This window comes from Uranotaenia lowii, chromosome 3 (genome assembly GCF_029784155.1).
Source record: "Uranotaenia lowii strain MFRU-FL chromosome 3, ASM2978415v1, whole genome shotgun sequence".
NCBI lineage: Eukaryota > Metazoa > Arthropoda > Insecta > Diptera > Culicidae > Uranotaenia > Uranotaenia lowii.
This window is the reverse complement of record NC_073693.1, coordinates 56589866-56609232: the sequence shown is the minus strand read 5'-3', so window position 1 is coordinate 56609232 and position 19367 is coordinate 56589866. Positions and strand designations below refer to the sequence as shown.

The 19367-nt window shown below is 32.1% G+C and overlaps 1 protein-coding gene across 5 annotated transcripts in view; it reads right to left on the bottom strand.

The window, feature by feature from the left end:
• Positions 1-19367, bottom strand: part of LOC129751067 (ras-related and estrogen-regulated growth inhibitor) — a 40169-nt gene that overhangs the window by 4249 nt on the left and 16553 nt on the right. For 4 of the 5 annotated variants that reach the window (XM_055746333.1, XM_055746335.1, XM_055746336.1 and 1 more), the window contains 3 exons: positions 18614-19118; positions 8226-8282; positions 8055-8128 (listed from right to left, as the gene is read on the bottom strand). In XM_055746333.1, the coding sequence (XP_055602308.1) occupies positions 8055-8128; positions 8226-8282; positions 18614-18701 (219 nt within the window). In that variant the 5' untranslated portion in view covers positions 18702-19118. Of the gene's footprint in view, positions 1-8054; positions 8129-8225; positions 8283-18613; positions 19119-19188; positions 19310-19367 lie in introns of those variants that run through there. The other variant, XM_055746337.1, reaches the window with a different exon arrangement.

The window sequence follows — 19367 nt, the reverse complement described above, 5'->3', positions numbered from 1 at the left end:
TCTAACATTTTTTTTAAACAAAATCAATCACAAACACCTTCCTGCAGCCAATTTTCAAGGTTTAGAAGAAATTTGCAAAATTGAATAGAAACTTATAAGAAATTTCAAAAAATATGTTTCAATTTTGAAGGGCCATAACTTTAATAATACTCCAAATAACGAATTCAAACCAGTTCAGTTTTGTTATTCAAGTTAAAATGTTATCATTACACCAAATTCATAGCTGCTATTCTCATTTTTAAAAAAAGTCATGCATTAAAGGGTTAAATAAAGGATCCAATTTCGTTTTTAAATTCATCACACCAATTGTTCATGTTTAGGATGACGGTAAAAAATAAGGGTACCTACTGGAAATTAGAAAAGGAATATAAAATATTACAGAGTTAAGTTTAAAAAACTCTTCTCCATTCATTAAGATTAATCGCCGCAAATTTTGTTTGAAATTAATATTAACGGCCTTATCGATGTATGTTATATTCTCATAGTAAGAACATTTCAAGATTTGAAAATTATATTCAGATGGATAAAAGAGGAGTGCGAACCACGTATGACCAACTATTGTGTTGTGTTAGACTCAACTCTGTCCGATTCTAACACTTCAAAATAGTTGATCCGTGCTGAAAATCCCTCTTAAAAATTTCTACCCGCTCATTTTCAACACCTGTAATTTACTTCTAATCTTCTTCTATCCATCTGTAATTTTTAAATCTTGAAATGTTCTTACTATGAGAACATTCACCGATAAAACTCTTCTCCAGATTCGTAAATGCAAGTTAGAGCGTTGAAATATAAAAGATTCTAGCAGCAACAATTTAAAATCATTGTGTGTTATAACATTTACGTTCATGAAGAATTTTCATAGACAAAAACGAATAGTATTTATTTTTAAATGCTGTTTCAATATGAAGGAATAAGAGTTTTAGCCATAGGAGATAATGGGGACACGTGATTCAATTTTTTTTTAATTTAGAATCTGAAAGTATTCTGAAAGTATTTCATTTCAAATGTCTTTGGTCCAAAATCTAGAACGATACTTGATCGCGTACATATATTAGAATCATTTAAATATATCTAATTTAAATGAAAATATTGAAACAAATATTTTTAGTAAATTTTATTCATACTAGAAATATTTGAAAAAAAAGGAAGAAAGATCTTTAAGTCGCATTTTATTTAATTTTTCATCAAGAGATCAATAACTCAGAAAAAAATATGTTTGAAAATTTTCTAAAGTAACGGAATTGTCTTTTAGCTCCATTTTACACATTTTTCTTGAAAATAAGATTTTTGTCAGAGATTCCAGTGACGAGATTTAGCTGAGTTGTCAATACGCTCGTGGGATCATGTATCCTCATTCTCCACTATAGCTTTAATTCCTCCTCAGAACTCAAAATATACATTCACATGTGTTTATAACACAACGAAACTCAATTCATATTTTTCCGAAGTGCGTAAATTTAAAAACTATTTTTTACTTATTTGCGGCCGTTTCAAAATGTCTTTTTAAAATAGCAAAAAAACGTTATAAAAATGTGTGCACTTTATTTTGACAAAAACCATGCTTATGTTTAAATTATTAAAGTTTAAACTTAATGATCAATTTTCCCGAAGACCGTGAGTAATTTTGATTTATTTGTAAAAGTATAAGAATTTTCCGTCCAAACGCTTCGCTCTTAACAAAGTTGTTAAATAGATTAAAATCATCAATTTTCAATACTTAGCTGAACAAAATTTTCTTTTGTGATGCCAGAGTTAGTTGTGATATTATCTATTTAATTTTCTAAAAATATCAATATTAATTTTTCAAAACTTTGTATCCGCAACAACATTATTTGGGATAAAGCTGTATTTTTTCGGAAATTTAGCACTTAGTGGCATTATTCCCAAAAATCGGTATCTATGAATGAATGAAGAAAAATAAATAGATTCAAACTCTTTTTTTTTCTTGTGTTGGTGAGTTAATTCCTCAGTTATCAATGATTGATTTCACCCTAAACTGATTAATTTTAAGCCGTATCCTATTCAAATTAGAGGGGATAGACAATACCTGACAAAAAATCGTGTCCAGGAAGTAAAACCTTTCAAAGACAATTTTGTCACCAAAAATGTGGCAATAATTACATTTTTCCATTTACACAATAATAATCCAGCTTCAGATTTTAAGTAAAAAATGGACTCTAAATCTGAAAATTTGGTTATTTTATTTACATCTCTTCACTAAGGAATAGAATTCCTACCAGAAATAATCCATTATTTTATACTTTTTATTATATTTAAAAATAGTACAAATAATTGGGAAATAGTGTATACATAAAGAAAAAAAATCAATTATCACTTTTTTCATTAATCATTTGTTGCAAATTCGTTATTTGTACATTTATTTCAGTTAAAATAAAATTCAAAATGTATGTATTCAAAAGTATGAGAGCTGCGAATTTAAAAAAAAAAACTCTAAGAAAATGAAGTTCCAAAAGCTTCATACCTCAGAATCTGAATTCGAAAGAAATTGAAGAATCAAAACCAGAATTCATCGTAATATGACGATTTTCTGTGAAAAACGTTTCAGTTCAATAAAATATTAAAGTTTAACAATCAGTTTTAAATTCAAGTCTCTATAGAAAAAACAGTTTTAAATTTGCAGAAAAAGTTAACAAACACTTTTCACAAATGTTTTTTCAATGTATAAATTCAAAATGAGAAACATTGAAATTTTGATGTCAGCCTAGAGCTGATACGAAGAAGCTCGGGATTTTTGAAATATTGTTGATAACTTTATCAAAAAGATCATTTCTGTTAAGGGGGGAGTAGGGTCTAACACTTTCAAAAAATCGATTTTTTTATTTTTTTATTTTCTTATTGTAAAACATTTCAAGAATGTTGTGTCAAATTTTCAAGTCAATCGAAGCAAAACTGTAAAAATTATAGGCATTTATCTCTTCTTATCTAATACTGCAAGAAAGCAAGAGCAGAAACTTCAAACGCGTTTTTCTCGATAGCACATTTTTAAAGTCCGTGGACATCGTCATTTTAAAACTACTTCACCGATTCTTTTTAAATTTGGAACATATTTTCTGTGTATGTATGTATGTATGATCCATCCAACGACCCCCTGAGCTGGCAGGTATGTTATGCAAAAGAGCCAATGTTAATCTATTTGATAAACATTGTTCAATCGCGGGTGCTGGTGGTGTTAGCTCTATTGAAATTCCAGTAACCCATTTCAGAATGGCAACTGCACATCCCGAGGCTACTTTCATTGCCAATAAGCCCCGTCCAATCATAGCTGCAAGACCAATTGGGTCATGTAATTATGATTTGACTTTCCATCTTTTATTGTTGACATATCCAGATACAAATTTAATATAATTGTCTAACTATATAGAATTGGCACCCTAATATGTCCAATAAAAGATAGACACGTATTTAGTTTATGGTTTTATTCAGTTGTAATTTTCATTTTGTTATTGGTTGATATACTGAAAAATTAGTTTACGAAGAAAATATCTGAGTGCTGATCAGACCTGTAAAAAAGTATCGTTATTTATTTTGGAAAAAGTTGAAAATAAAGTATTGATAAATTTGGAACATATTTTCTACATATAAAATACCAAACTCCTACGATTTTCTTTTTTTCTTTTTTTACTTTGAAGATATGTTACAGATAAAAAATGGCGGATTTTTTCGTGAAAAATCGTAGTTTTTACTTCAAACAGCCACAAAAATTCCAAAAAAAAAAATTTTTTTTGAGTAAAATAAAATCGTTGGGGTCCAACATCTCCAACATCTTTTAAAAAAATTTTTTGCTATGATTTTTTGACTTCCGATGATTCTGTGCTAAGATACAGTGTCCACCGCAAATATTGTTTTCTAAAAGGCATCCTCGAAAGTGCTCCGTCACCGGCTCAATTTTCAATATTTTTCTACGAAAAAATTACTAAATGTTCTTTAAACAATGCTTTGTATAATGCAAAACAATTGAATACATTTATTTGAACGATAGCTCTAAAAAAATTCGTGAAAATGGTGTTTTTTTCCCGTTAGACCCTACTCCCCCCTTAATATCTCAACTACATAAAAACGGATTCAGTGCACAACTGCTGAAATGGATTGAGTCGTATTTGACAAACCGTACACAAATTGTTAGATTCACTTTTGAAAAGCATCCTTGTTATATCTGGTGTGCCTCAAGAAGATCTTATGGATTAATACTTTATCTTTCTGCTTGAGAAAAAAAATTAAAGGGATCTCCAAGGGAAAAAATCATTTTCCGAAGTGCCAGGTCATAATCCAGTACTGAATCCTATTTTAAATCTTAGGAATATGCTAGCCAGGTGTGTTGGATTGCCAGATTTTTTTCCCTCACGTTTCCGAGCCAGGCAATTAAGGGCTATTTGAACTAAAAACCTCCGACGATTTCAAGTGATTTCAAAATGTTCAACCAAAAATCCAGGCAAAATAAAGCAAAATTCAGAAATTATAGATCAAGACGAAAACACTTGATACATTATAGTTTTACCGAAACCAAAACCAATTATAGATGGATAGTTTTTGCTGAAACACATCAGCTAATTTTTAATTGTATTTTAGGCTTCCACAAAATCGTTCATGTTTATTTTGACAAAATTTGTCCAAAAATTGCGTTTTTGGTCGTAAAAAACAGCAGGAAGTCTTGAGAACATAGAATTATTCAATTGACTCAATGCCAAACCAAATACATAAGGGGATTTTTTTTTATTATCTGACAATTTGCGCCGGGGGTCTTCAGATTTTCCCCAAAATTGAAAATTTGGTTCATTTTTGCGACTTAAAAACACATGTATTTTTTCAGACTTCTAATATTTTTATTTTTTGAGTTAGCTTCGGTTAGATTTTTTTGTCAATAAAAAATAACCATTTTTCAAAGCTACATAACTCTGTTATTTTTCAACGGAAATTATAAAATAGCACATCAAAATACATTGAAATTTTATCAGCTTTCCATATAAAATAGCTAGAAAAAAATAAATAAAGACCGTCAACATGAAAAATTGTAAATAAACTTTAAATGGCGTCTAAAAGTACCGGCTGCACCACCGAATATTTTGCAAAAAATACCATTGAATAGCTCAATTTATGATGCAACTTTCATCTGAAGACACCGAAGTGGGCCATCATTTCCTTGAAGAGTTATGAAAGAAATAATGACGATAAATCTTTTTTTTTGCATCGAAAACAAACAATGGTCGAACAACTGCACACACATATGAAGTTAGCACGCACTTCTAACAACATGGAAACAAAATAACTTACCAAAGCAGGTAAAAAGCACTACTTTTTCGTGCTTTGTAGAGTATTTGCAGCATAACTGACTTAAAATTTTAACCAAAATTCTTAGTATTGTATTGTTAATGTGATATAACAAATAATGGAAATGTTTCTTTTACAACTTGGTCAGATGCTATATAACTTATTAACTTTTCGATCAAAGATCATTGTGAAGCATAATCAATGCCAATAGTAGAAGGTTCAGTCCCTGTGTTTGGGATCACAAAAATGTGATTAAAAAAATCAAATATAGACGTGCTTTACATAGTTTTTATATCGGGAGCTAAGCACTGGGCACCAAAATCCTTTCCCATTGATCATTAACAAAGAGTGTGGCACAAATGTAGAAATAATCGAAGAGCTCAGTATGGCCAGCCCAGGCTGTAAATAGCATCATTCCCATTGTAGGTAATATGACATTGAAAATATTATACTTTTACCGTATTCGTTTTATCCATTCGCCCAGTTTTGAGGTTTACCATACTAGAACGAACATAATTTGTCGTCAGTGTTTTGCTACCTCGGTCAAACGAATCTTCAGTGTTCCACCGTCCATTTTTAATCAAATCTGGGGAATTACGGATGCAAAACTGAGCGCATAAACTTCTAAAAATGACAGCAAAATTTGCAAAACTTGTTGTGACCTGGGTATAAACGAATACGTTATTAGATTTTTGGATATAACATGAAGTCAGTTTAGCTGCAACACTCTACCGCCCTTACATTCATAACAGTCCCATATGCAAAAACAAGCAAGCGAGAAAATAAGCTTTTCCTGTTTTGGAATACATTCTTAAATTGTGATCACCACTTTCGGCATAAACGAAAATCGTTTCTAGGTTGTCATAATAAATCGTAAGACCTGAAATTTTCGAAATTAAGTTATTGGTAAGGTCGAGAGCACCATTTTTATTCATTATGGGACTGTTAATCGACCATATTTGAAACCTTTTTCAAATCTACTCGCATAACAGTCCCATACAAAATATTTTTTTCTCACCAAGCTACTTTCTAAGACTAAAATTTGATCATTTTTGAACTTCTAAATGCAATTGTCAGAAAAAGAAACATACAAAATATCGTAAATTCCACATTGTAAGTTGAATCTTTTTACGATCTTTGATTGCATCCGATAGTTTTTCGCTCAGGAAGTCATTCCTAAGGAAGTCAGACCTGCCTTCGAAAACTCGTGTGCATCATTCGACATCAAGTGAGTTAAATTTGTTTTAAATGATTCAAAGCAATAAATCAAAGACTATTTCGCCGAAAGAAGCATTGAAAACTGTTATTCGGGTATATTTCATATAGGACAGCCACAAATTGATATTTTTTTTCGAAATTTGTAGAACAAAACCTCTTTTTTTAGTGTTTTATTTTGAATCCCTATGTTGACCCAAAATGTCGAAAATTCATATGGAACTGTTACGCGAGTATGGGCAGTCTACAAAGCAAAAAAAAAGTGTTTTTTACCTGCTTTGAAAAGTTCTTTTGTTTCCATGTTGTTAGAAGTATGCGCTCACTCCATATGTTAGTGCAATTGTTCGACCATTGTTTGTTTCCGATGCAAAAAAAGAGATTTGTTGCCATTATTTCTTTCATAACTCTTCAAGGAAATGATGGCCCACTTTTGTGTCTTCAGATGAAAGTTGCATCATAAATTGAGCTATTCAATGGTATTTTTTGCAAAATATTCGGTGGTGCAGCCGGTACTTTTAGACGCCATTTAAAGTTTATTTACAATTTTTCATGTTGAAGGTCTATATTTAATTGTTTCTAGCTATTTTATATGGAAAGCTGATAAAATTTCAATGTATTTTGATGTGCTATTTTATAATTTCCGTTGAAAAATAACAGAGTTATGTAGCTTTGAAAAATGGTTATTTTTTATTTACAAAAAAATCTAACCGAAGCTAACTCAAAAAATAAAAATGTTAGAAATCTGAAAAAATACATGTGTTTTTAAGTCGCAAAAATGAACCAAATTTTCAATTTTGGGGAAAATCTGAAGACCCCCGGCGCAAACCCGTCAGATAATAAAAAAAAATCCCCATAACACTAATTGTATAACAAATACTCCAACCAATCATTGTTGTTAACAGTTTTGGGGTTTATAATAATATATTTCTATGTTTTCTTAAAAAAAGATGAAGTGCGCTTATAGAATTTTTCGCCCCTAAAAAAGATTTCTTTCAATTTACTCAGCCATTGAGAATATTAAAAATTAAGTTTTGTTATGGCAAAGTAAAAGTAATTTAAAAAGATCTATCAAATGGTAAATTTTGATTCCTGAAGAAAATAAACCTCAAAAATGTGTGTGCACTAATAGGAATTTCTCTCACTGTTTTGGAAGTTTGGCGGCTTGTATCATTATTCAGGCGCAAAATTTTCAAAAATTGTATTGAAAAGTTAACGTAATTCGACTCATTTTGGCAACTTTAGCATCTCAAAATACATAACGCATATGGCCTCCCGTTGCGAAGAACAGAACATAATTTTTCAGTTTATACCACTGATTCTGGTACATAAATTTGATAGATATTGTGTTTAAAAAGAAATGAAAGTGCATAATTTCAAAAATTAGTACACTTATCTTTATTCGAAACGGCTGGGTAGCTCAAAATAGCTTTAGATTTAGCTCAACTTGAAAAAAATTAACAAAACGTACAAGAAAGTTAATGGGGAACTAAAAATTGTTCGAAGACTAATTTTCCTAAGCAAGGAATGAGTTGCTTACGTTTATCAACACTCACCTTCGGACAAGTGTCCCAAATTTCGCACAAGACCGCCTCACCGTCAATCATAATCTCATACTTGTGCCGGTTTTCTGCAATAAAAGCAACAAATAAGTACCGTAATAAAAAGCATGCTTCAATTTGTCACCAAATAGACAGAAAACCAATTGTCTCACAACAAACACTCACCTGCCTGATGGTCGTATTCGCCGATGTACCGTTTGGTCAAAAATCGGACTGTCAGTGCTATATTCATTCATCCCGTCGATCACAGAGTTTTTCGGAAAAAGAAAGAAAAAAAAACAAAGGAAAGTCGGTAAAACATAACACCAATTTAGTGCGGGAACTGACAATAGGCGACAAATGAAAATGAATAATAAAAATGCAAAAGTGACAAGTGACTGTGATGAAAAATTAAAACAAAAAAAAACTGAAAAAAGCGCGATGGCAGCCAGACAGCCATAACAACTTTGATCAATTATTCAAGCGTGTTCCGGATGCCTTGAAAAGGTCAACTCCCAAGGGTCAGCCTCAGCACCAGCAGGCAAAAAAGGGGGCAGCAGCGTCAAATGGTGCGTGAATTTTCGATGCAAATCATTTTGCGGTTTGCTACGAATAATTGATCAAATTGTCCGCTTCAGCACGCTGGCGAGGACATTAAAATTGTTTTGATTTTTGGTTGTTGAAAATGGGACCTAGCTTTTGCGCTTCAATGTACAAAAGTATCGACATAGGAAACGCGACTGTTGCTGGTTATTGTCATTCATTGGGAATAATTAAAGTGTCAACAGCGAATGTTGAGGTATAGTTTATGTTTTGTGGCTGCTTAAAATAATGAATGTAAATTCATCGAAAAAAAAACCTAACATAGATAAAAGGGATGCTACCACGTGTTGGTCGCTAATTAATTTGAATTGCACAAAAAGGGCAGAGGGATGTATTAACATGTGATTGATCTGCCATTAATTAGTGCTAACGCGTTTAATAGCTTAGCAAATTGAATAGCTGTTCTTTTCAGAGAAAACAAATTAGAAATTTGTAAATGATAACAGATTTTTTAATAAACAGTTCATTGGTTTCAAAGTTGTAAACTTTTAAAAAGTAGCGATAATTCAGTCTTTTTCTATTTTTCATTCTATTTTTTTTATCATCATTGCACCATAAACATCGGAACGTGAACTGCTAACCGCAGCAACAAACCAGAAATGCATGGTTTTGGTCGGATATTCATTAGCCACGACTAGACCGCATCATTGCCAAAAGCCGATGAAAGGGTGGGTTTTGCAGTCTGATGGTTTATTGGAGTTAGACAAGAACAAAAAAAAAGGTAGCAAGGCTTTAATGAATGTGTGAAGCTTATGTGTATATTTCAACTAAAGTCGCCAGATTGCCAAGTTTTATCTAGGTTTGTCCGGATATTTAATTTAAAATTGGGGATTTCACATAAAAATACTCAGATTTTGCACGGGTTTATTAAATTTTTTGACAAATTAAACAAAAAAAAATTGTGTTGTGATATTTTTTATGTCTCCAAAACATTATCAAGTTATCAAGTTTTATAAAAAAAATCATGAAAAGTTTCTTGGAAACCTTCAATAGAATTTCAAATCTGTCGATGAATTTTTATGAAATTTTTTTTTCAATTTTTTTTATGATTTTTGTTGAGTAATTTCTGGATTTTGCCAAAAATTGCCCGGATTTTGATAATCAATTTTGAAATAATATGCCCAGATTTTGCCAGGTTTTAATTAAAAAAAAATCTGTCAACCTTAATTTAAACCAACCAAATGATTAAAAAAAACCCGTTTAACCCTAAATTGGAATATTTTTTCACCGAAACGAATTGTGATCAACTAACTAAGTTCATCTTTCACCACCAAGTAATGAGTCCATCAGCGCATCGGCAGTCTTAATTAGCGCAGTTTATTTGTATTTCAATGTACCTCAGCTGGGAAGAATGGTGAGCTAATGTTGATTGATGATTGTATTTTTATCGTTTTCAAATTGATGCGAGCAGATGTTGACCAGATATTCCGAATGGAAATTCATTTGACACATTCCACGCGCTTGTACCGTTCAAAAGTGATTTTTATCCGTTCGCGTATCAAAAAATCTCAAAGTTGACTATAATTTTGATAATTTAAATCACACAAAACTAACGGAAAAAAGAGAAAAAAGTTTTTTTACACATGTTTTAGATGATTTTGAAAATCAGTTTTTTTGTTGACAAAACTTTTACAAAATCATTAATTTTAATATATGGATGATTTTTTTTTGGAAATATTTTTAGTATTTTCAGAAGCCAAAAAACACGGCTTCATTTTGTAGAAAAAAGAATTTGTTTATATCCAATGTAGATTGTTTGAAATGCGATCAAAAACAGTCGCAAATGAGTGAATTCAAGTCACAAAAAAAGGGAAGTTTTTAATTTTACGAGAAAACTCTGACTTTTTTTTAAATAAAAAAAAGAGAAATTTCTTTGAAAATGATAAGACGATTCTAAAACTCTAAAATTTATAGAAATCGGTTGGAATCTAGCTGAGTTACAACAGCGCGAATGAGTGAATTCACGTCACAAAATTTGATTTTTTGTTAAATTTTATATGAAAAATATGCTCTGAAAGCTGTTTTGACCCTCCAGATGGTCGAATTTATACAAATCAAGCTGAATTTAGTTGATTTTCTTTAATAAGTTAATTGTTTTTAAATAAAAATACAAAAGTGAAAAACAATAGTTTTTTTTGTGAATCTTTAAATTAAGACAGTAGTAATTTTGACATATGATCCCTCAATATTTTGCTATTCAAGTGCCAATCAAAATAAGGAAAAAGTTAGGTGCAGACGTGCAGATACTGAAAATTAATGATTATAAAAGTCGGAACAACAAAATATCGTTTTTGAAAGTGTATGGGAGAGTGGGGAATCATGGGCCACTTTTTTTCGTTGTTCCATAACTTCATTATTATAAAAGATAAAATGAAAATAAAAATTGGTATGGTTTTCTACATTTTCAAGGTATCATAAGGTATTTTTTTAAAACATTTAATAAGTTATTTTCCCCAAGTTCTGACTGTTTGAAAAAAAGCAATATTTTTTGGATTTTGAAAAATGGTGGGGAATCGTGGGCCACCAAATCCAAATTGACCAAATAACATTCAAAGTTTATGAGTTGACCCAAAACTGTGATTTCCTAATTCATTTCGTTATTTTAAAGCAATTTCAGATGATGAAATAAAAAAGAGAGCTGTGTATGATCGCATAGATTCCAAAACCTGGCTCGCGAACGTTTTGGCAAAATTTCTTATATAGGATGGACAAAATATTTTTCATAACTCTTCATTTGGCATAAGAAAACTTTACAGATATGAAAAACGTATTTTAAGTTCTGAATATGTATAAAAACATAAAAATATAGGTGATTCAAGATGTGTGGCTCACGATTCCCCACAAGCTATGATTTGCAAATTGGTTGCGTTTGTGTGACTTATTGATGTTTCATCAAAAAAATCCTTTTCCACGTGAAAGATCATTAAAAAACTAAGATCATAAGCGTATGAGCATATTTTTGTTATGCACTTTAGGTTCCCCATCGATGAAATTAGCGGGTGTTTCTTTAACTATCTAAGTAAATTTTTCTAACTTTTTTTAGCTTGATAAATAAAAGAAGCATATGATGCGTATTTAAGTCAACAACATATAGAAATATACGCTCACGCAAAGCGACGACGATGACAGTTGGTTTGAGATTTTTAACTCAACATATATCTGAGATATTAAAAGTGGCCCACGTTTCCCCATGGCCCACGATACCCCACTCTCCCCTACTAAAAAGCATTGAAAAAATATGCAAAAATATGATCAAAATGAGTCAATATAATGACTAAAATATAACAACTGCGGCAAAAATAGAAAAAAAAGACTGTAACTACAATAAGACGATTAAAAATCAGAAAGAATATGAAAAAAATATGACAAACGAATAAGTGACAAATGACCGAAATTTTAATAAAATACGGCAAATGTGGCAAAAAAATTACACCAAAAATATGGCATTAATAACAAAATTATGACAAAAAACTGAAAATAAAATTTGACCAAAGTTTCACAAAAATTACAAAACTATGACAAATGTGAAAAATATTTTACAACATTATGACAAATATGAAAAAAATATGATAAAAATTTGACAATCAATTGACCAAAACCTGACGACAAACATTTGACAAAAAATTTACCAATATGACACAATACTGACAAACAAGGCCGTAGGAAGAAACGACTTATGGGATAGGAGGAGGTGGATCTGGAGACTGATTTTAACCTATGATTATTTTTGCCCAACAATGCACGAGTACAAAAAAAATTAAACAAATTTTGTTTCCAACAATAGTATTGTTAATTTTTAAGTTCATTTACATCAGAAGTTTTCGTATTTAATCGCAATTTTAGAAATTTGGTCCTAAACCTAATAAATCTGCTTAATTCGCTTTCATCGATGGTAAAAATATTTGAATTTTTCGAAGAGTCTAGAAGATAAAACTTAGTTGATTTGAGTATAAATAAGGTTTTTAAACGAGAGCATTTCATTTCATAAAAAAAAAATTTAAACACTCAAATCAAACAAGTTAATATTAGATGAAAACAAATCAAATTTATTTCAAATAACTAAGATATATTAAATAAGCAGAATTTATTCTATTGGGTTCTGAAATTATGGTTTATGCCTAAAAGGCTATGCTATAACAAACATTTTTGTATGAATATTTATCAAAAAAAATTGTTAAACATTATAGAACCATTCGCATTGAACTCGAAAAACAGCATTTATTTTTATTTCTGGCTTAAGCTAAATAATACAAATTGGACGATATTCAACACCTCATTCGTACATTCCTAAAGTATGCGAGAGAGCACAAGTTTTGCTCTCAATGCATGTAAACCGATGCTAGCGACAATATTTGCGGCTTCTCTCATTGGACATTTTTTTCCAAATAGGTAAACCATCTAATTTCTAGCAATCCAGTTGCATTGCTTATCGCAGAGAGAACAACAGGATTGTTTTCTCGCTTAAATTCCGCTCGGGAGAAAAAATTAGCAAACATGATAGACTTTTTATTGTTTCCGATTTCTACCGACTTTAAGTGACCATTTTTACGATCGTTTACTTATTTGGTAGGATTTACGAATCGCATTTACATTGTTTACGATTTCAGCTAAATGGGTTTAATTTAATTTAAAATTCAGACCTTAATTTTTTTAAATAAATGAGAAAATTTGGAAAAATGTAGAAAAATTTTGAACTTGGGAAGGGTATTGAGGTTTTGGCATAAGATTATAGTTTAGATTGTTACTCTTGATTAGCCATAATTTGATTCGGAATTTGATATTTTGGGTGTAGAGTAGAATAACTCGCATGCTTTTTCGGATCCTCACGGGGGGGGGGGGGGGCACATACTGGAGCACATGTGTACATGTCGAGTTTCATCGACATGTCAAGGTCGCAAGTTGGGGTTGGAGCTAAACTGAATTTTATCGGTGGTACTTACACTAGTAGCTAGAACTAGCGAACTCGCGACACTATTTTTGGTCACCTACAAGCAAGGCCGTGTGGACGGGGGGGGGGGGGGGAGGGGTTTGGTTGGGATTTAACCCCCTCATGAAGATTTTTTTCCAAGTTAATTTTTCAGTTCAAGAAAGGAATTTACCGTAGTAACGTGACATCACCTGATCCAAAAAGGTGTTTGAAAAAAGTGTAAATAAAAGTGTGAATATTATCTCGCCTCGAGCGGTATTTGGTCCTATATCACTTTGGGCCTAAGACATTTCATACTTCGAAACTACAAGACTTGACACGAATTGAAATTTATTTTTAATAAACAATTTGGATTAACAATTAAAAAAATAGAGTATTGAAACTCAAAATCTTGAAACAAGTGCATCCATTAGGTTGTTACAAATCATTTTGATGATAAACGATAATCATTATGTTGATCGTGATGTTGATATTCAATATTCTTCATCTTCAAATGTTTAAGTCACCGTTCGTGTTATCTCCTCGTTTTTGGATTTATTTTTTTTTTCGGTGATTCAATGAATTAACTGCCGTGTAGTCTGCGAAAATATTCTTAAAGATATTAAATTCAGCCTCAAATAAAACTTGTGTTTATTGTTCTTCTAAATGCTCAACACCACATTCAAAGGGTTTTGATTAATTACACTAGGCCACGTAATTCACGCTTTTTGTGAAGGGCAAAGCAAGCAAGAGCTAATTTTGGTTAATTTTGAATCCCTGAAACTTTTGAAAAATGGTAAACGTAGTTCAAGGAAATTCTATATTTTTTATACAAAATTTTAAAACTATTTGCTCGCTTTTCTCAATTCTGTAAAACAATTTGTTGGGAATTTTACAAATTTATTAACAAAATTTTATTTCAGATATATTTTAAAGCAAAAATTAAATCGTTCCGCAGATTTGAACAAGTTGTAATTTGAAACATCAGTAAATATTAAAAATAAGTTTGTAAAATAGTAGAACGTTTTTTTTTAATTTTGTTTTTAAAATATTAATAAATTATCTTGTTCATCTCCATATAAATTCATTATATGAGAAGCTTGATCACCGTTATTATGTTTGTAAATTTAATTTATCGACCGTATAGGTGGAAGTTTTTTTTTGAAATTATGTTCTTTTGTTAATAAACATTTTAAGATAATGGAATTTATAAACGGATAGAAAGTTAAAAGAGAAGGTATAAGAAATGAGCGAGTAGCATTTGATTGGAAGCATTTTGATCACATGTCATCAATCTTGAATTTGTTATATAATTCAGTTACCAAGTCAGTTGCCTCCTGAGCAAAGATGCGGAAAAAATCTGTGTTTTTGACAAAAAAAAATCGAGAATTCTGTGGTCTCTGCCTAAATCTCTGAGAAGATTTTCTGTGACTCTGATTGTTTGGAGTTTCTTGGGATTTATTTGAAACATCAACAACTTGGTAACATTTTACAGTTTTAAAAGAGAAAAAATCAACTTTTACTACCTACCAACAGAAAGTAAATTTAGATAACCTGTGAATTCCTCCCCCCCATCCCACTAACACTAGTAGCTTGTACTAGCGAACTCGCTACACTATTTTTCGTCACCTACAAGTGAAACCCTTTCACAAGAGGGGTCGCAAGTTGAAATCGGAGTTATACTAATTTCTACTGGCACTAACATTAGGAGCTTGTACTAGCGAACTCGTGACACTATTTTTTGTCACCTACAAATCAAACCCTTTCACGTGACCGGTTGAAAACCGATATCGGAGCTAGATTAATTTCTCGCGATACTCGCACTTGAAGTTTGTATTAGCAAACTCGTGACTCTATTTTTCGTCACCATCAAGTCAAACCCTTTCACTTGACCGGTCAAAAGTTGAAATTGGAGTGAAACTGATATCTCGCGGTACTTACAATAGAAGCTTGTACAAGCGAACTTGCGACACTTTTTTCGTCACCTACAAGACGAACCCTTTCACTAGAGGGATCGCAGGTCTAAATCGGTGCTGATCAGCATTAATATGTTTCAATTTCCCCTTGAATCGCCTCGAAGACAAGGCAACTAATTAATATCCGAATCATATACTAATCCAATCGATCTAAATCGGATTTCGTTTGCGACAGTCAAATTCATAACATTTTAATGAATGTTATGATTGAGATTTCGTGACATTAAAAATGTCGATGTCGTCGTAACATTTCCAAATAAGAATGTCATTCTAGCTATTGCTGACATACCTTGGATGATCATGACATTTTTTTCCGTAACCGTCCCGGTCTTTAAGCAAGTCGTGACATTTTTTCCGAATGTCATTCGACTTTTTTTCGAGTAACATTCTTTTGGAATGACAAGCGCCAAAAGTAACAAAGACATGACAGCTACATGACCGTCCGTTCCGATGACAGCGACTTTGTTTCCGTGTGATTGTCTAACGACATTTTGTTATATTTATCATCCCTGAGTACAACACAAGAAAATTTTTCTTAAAATGTATTTAAAAAAATATCAAAACAAATATTTTAGATATCCCTTAAAGAAAGCTAAGATCAAAGGCCGAAACGTTTCGCAATTTGTAAAACTATACCTATTATTTGCTTCCTAAAACTGAAAAGTATGAATTGATTTGGAAAGTTGTGAATGATTTGAGACGGGGGAAATAAAAAATGAGGCCCTTGGAGCCACCCAGCAAACATTTATGAAGGTATAACGCAGGAACAACAGAATTATTCAAACAAATATACCAGATAAAAAGATTGTATTAAACTTACCAAAATAGCATATAGCTACAGAAGTGGAGGCGATATATCTACAATGACAAGATTCCAACAATTCGATTTTCCAACATAAAGCAAAATAAACGAAAAAAAAAAATTTCCTCGATCGAGATTTCAAATTCAGTCCTTCGAGTTCACAGTCCGGTATCTTACCACGATGCCAACTCATCAGTTGAATTGATCCACGCTATAGCTCTATAGGTGAGACTGTCTTTTTACGAACCGGTCAAAGGAAGAAACCGGAGAGGATGTCAATTGAAGGGCCGCCCATTTATCGTAAATCAGTTCACTCAAATTGTAAATGTTGAATTAGCATATTCTCAACTTTTTGGAGACATATTAACGAGTTGACTAAACTGCTATCCGATTCAACTTTTTTCGAGCAAAGATGGTCGTAAATGAATGATAGGAAATCACTCAATACCAACGTGTTTACGATAGTTATTGAAAATGTCTTAATATTCGATTTGGATTATCATTTCTATTACGATTTCATGTTAGCTGGGCAATGAGGTATAAATGCAAACAAACTGGTATCAAGAAAATAGCACTTGAACATCTTTGTGTTCCAAAACATTTCATTGATATTTTTATGACCTTTTGTAACAAGTATGATCTTCTTAAATGCAATAAATATCATTTGACAACAGTTTTATTAAAAAAAAATCGGACGTTAATTGAGACCAAACATGTTTTTTTTTAAATTTTTTGCACTTTTATCCTTTTGGCTCCAAACACATGTACTAATTCCCATTTGCCACCAAATAAATTCACTTATAGGGGAGAGGCGGGCTATATGCGCATATTAAGGAAAGCACACATTTTCTCCCATATTCCAATAGATAGGAGTCTAAAAACTATATACACACTAGCGGACATCTGTTTTACATACGTTAGAACAATTTTTCTGTGAAAATTTTCTACAGAGTTTGTGAAAATAATTTAATAATAAATGAAGTCAAAATAGCCGATTTCCGAAACTGGCGGGCTAAATGCGCATGTTTATATTTTTAGTTATATTTCATTAACACTTGCAATATTTTGATACTATTTCATTGAAAATGGTGGAATTGGATGTTAAGCATACGTCAAGGCTGAAATTTTGGTGAAATTTTTTACATCACTAGTACTTTTGCATGAAACATAGTTATGCATTATGGCCATATTTCATGATAATATTTTGTTCATATCGTATTATTACCGGATCAGTATGAGGTTCTGCTTTTTTCGCTGTAAAATCTTGATTTGAGCGTAGATTTAATGTTTAAATGATAAAAAGTAAAAAATTTATAAGACTAATCTATTTTTCTTGATATTGGCATTCAACCTGCCTCGATATGGGCATTCAGAACCCGTCTCTTATTCCAATATCTTATCATTTACAACTTTCCAAAAGCTTCAATTTGTTGAATTTCCGATTTCCAGATGAATAAGAAAGAAAAACCATTAAAATCTTTGTTCGCAGAATCTGTACGCACGATAATTAAAGTTCAATATATTATAACAAAACTGACAAAAAAGTTGTTTGAATTTTTAAATTTTTTTGACTTAATGTAACAATTTCATTTGTTCATGCCATGTGTTAAAAGCGTATTGCCCTCAAATTGCACTGATTAGATATGATGAATCTCCAGCCATATCGTCAATCGGCTGTATGCGCATATTACCCTATATGCGCATATAGGAACACTTCCCCCTACCCCTTTGAGGGTCAAATGAAATTGTGAGCATATTAAAAGTCATATTTTGCTGTTTTGATAAGAAAAGTTCCCTGATACAGTTGGTCAAGAGATTTCATGTTTATAGATCGACCAATCTCTACAAACAACGATTTTTCATCAGGATAATATTGGAATAATTCGTGAAAGGCAAATCCATATTGTTTGCATGTTTTGTTTGCCTTTTCCTGGTTAATTGGACATCGATATGGGCTTCCACTAATTATACAAAAGCATGGACTCAAGTTTACTTCTAGGTCATTCAGAATTACCTCCCTTTAGTAGCTGCTCATAATTTTTTTTTTTTTGAAAAATGACATATTAATTATCCATTCTTCTCAATTTTTTTTTTCCAAAAAGTCGTATGATTGCATATTTTAAAAAGGGTGAATTTACGTTAGCGATTTTTCATTTTCCCAGTGATTTTGAATTCTTACCATTATTAGATTTCGAAGAGAGATTGGAAAAAAATGAAATGATGTTAAAATTAAAAGATAATTCAAATGAAATGGATTCCTCATCAATAACAACTGTTCAGCACTTACCACTCTTGCCCACACCAGGTGCTCCAATAACGGCTACCTTTATCTCGGCCAAGTACGACTTTTTTCGCCTAATCCCCCTGGTAGTCATAATGCCGGACGAACAGTATCAACAATACTAGCAACAACAACAACAACAACTTCAACCGGCCCCAAAATTGTCCGTGCAACACACTTCCGGACTAATCCGACTGCCGCTACTGCTTCCGGTGGTAAATTCCGATCCGAACGAACATCTACCCAGAGTTATAATCCCTGGCACCCGCACTTCAGTTTACTTCACTTGCAGCATCCAGCAACCAATCCTTCTCCGTTTAAACGGATCTGCTCTGATCTCTTTCTACTCTATCTCAACCGGTCGTTGGATGAAGTACACATAGTTTTTTTTTATTTCTACTGCTGTTCAACTAGCTTTCTCCAACATTTAATCTCCTGGTTTACACACCGAACGAAATGATGCATATCCAATCCATCGGCAAATTCAGTTCTGGCAGCAACATGGTTCTTTCTGTGGGTGGAAGGGAAAAATGCAAGCGGATGAGAAGTTTTGCGGTGGTGTATCGAACATGCAAACAAACACAAAATCCCCGAAATCCTTCTCTCGCAACGGTATCGGAATATGAACCATGGACAAACGGTTTTCCTCCCATTTTTTGACTTTGGTCGGACACAACCGGCTCCATATTGTAGGCAATCCGTAGAATTGTCGAGAAGCCCCCCACGATCTAGAATGGGGAAAATCGCACAGAGGTCGTTT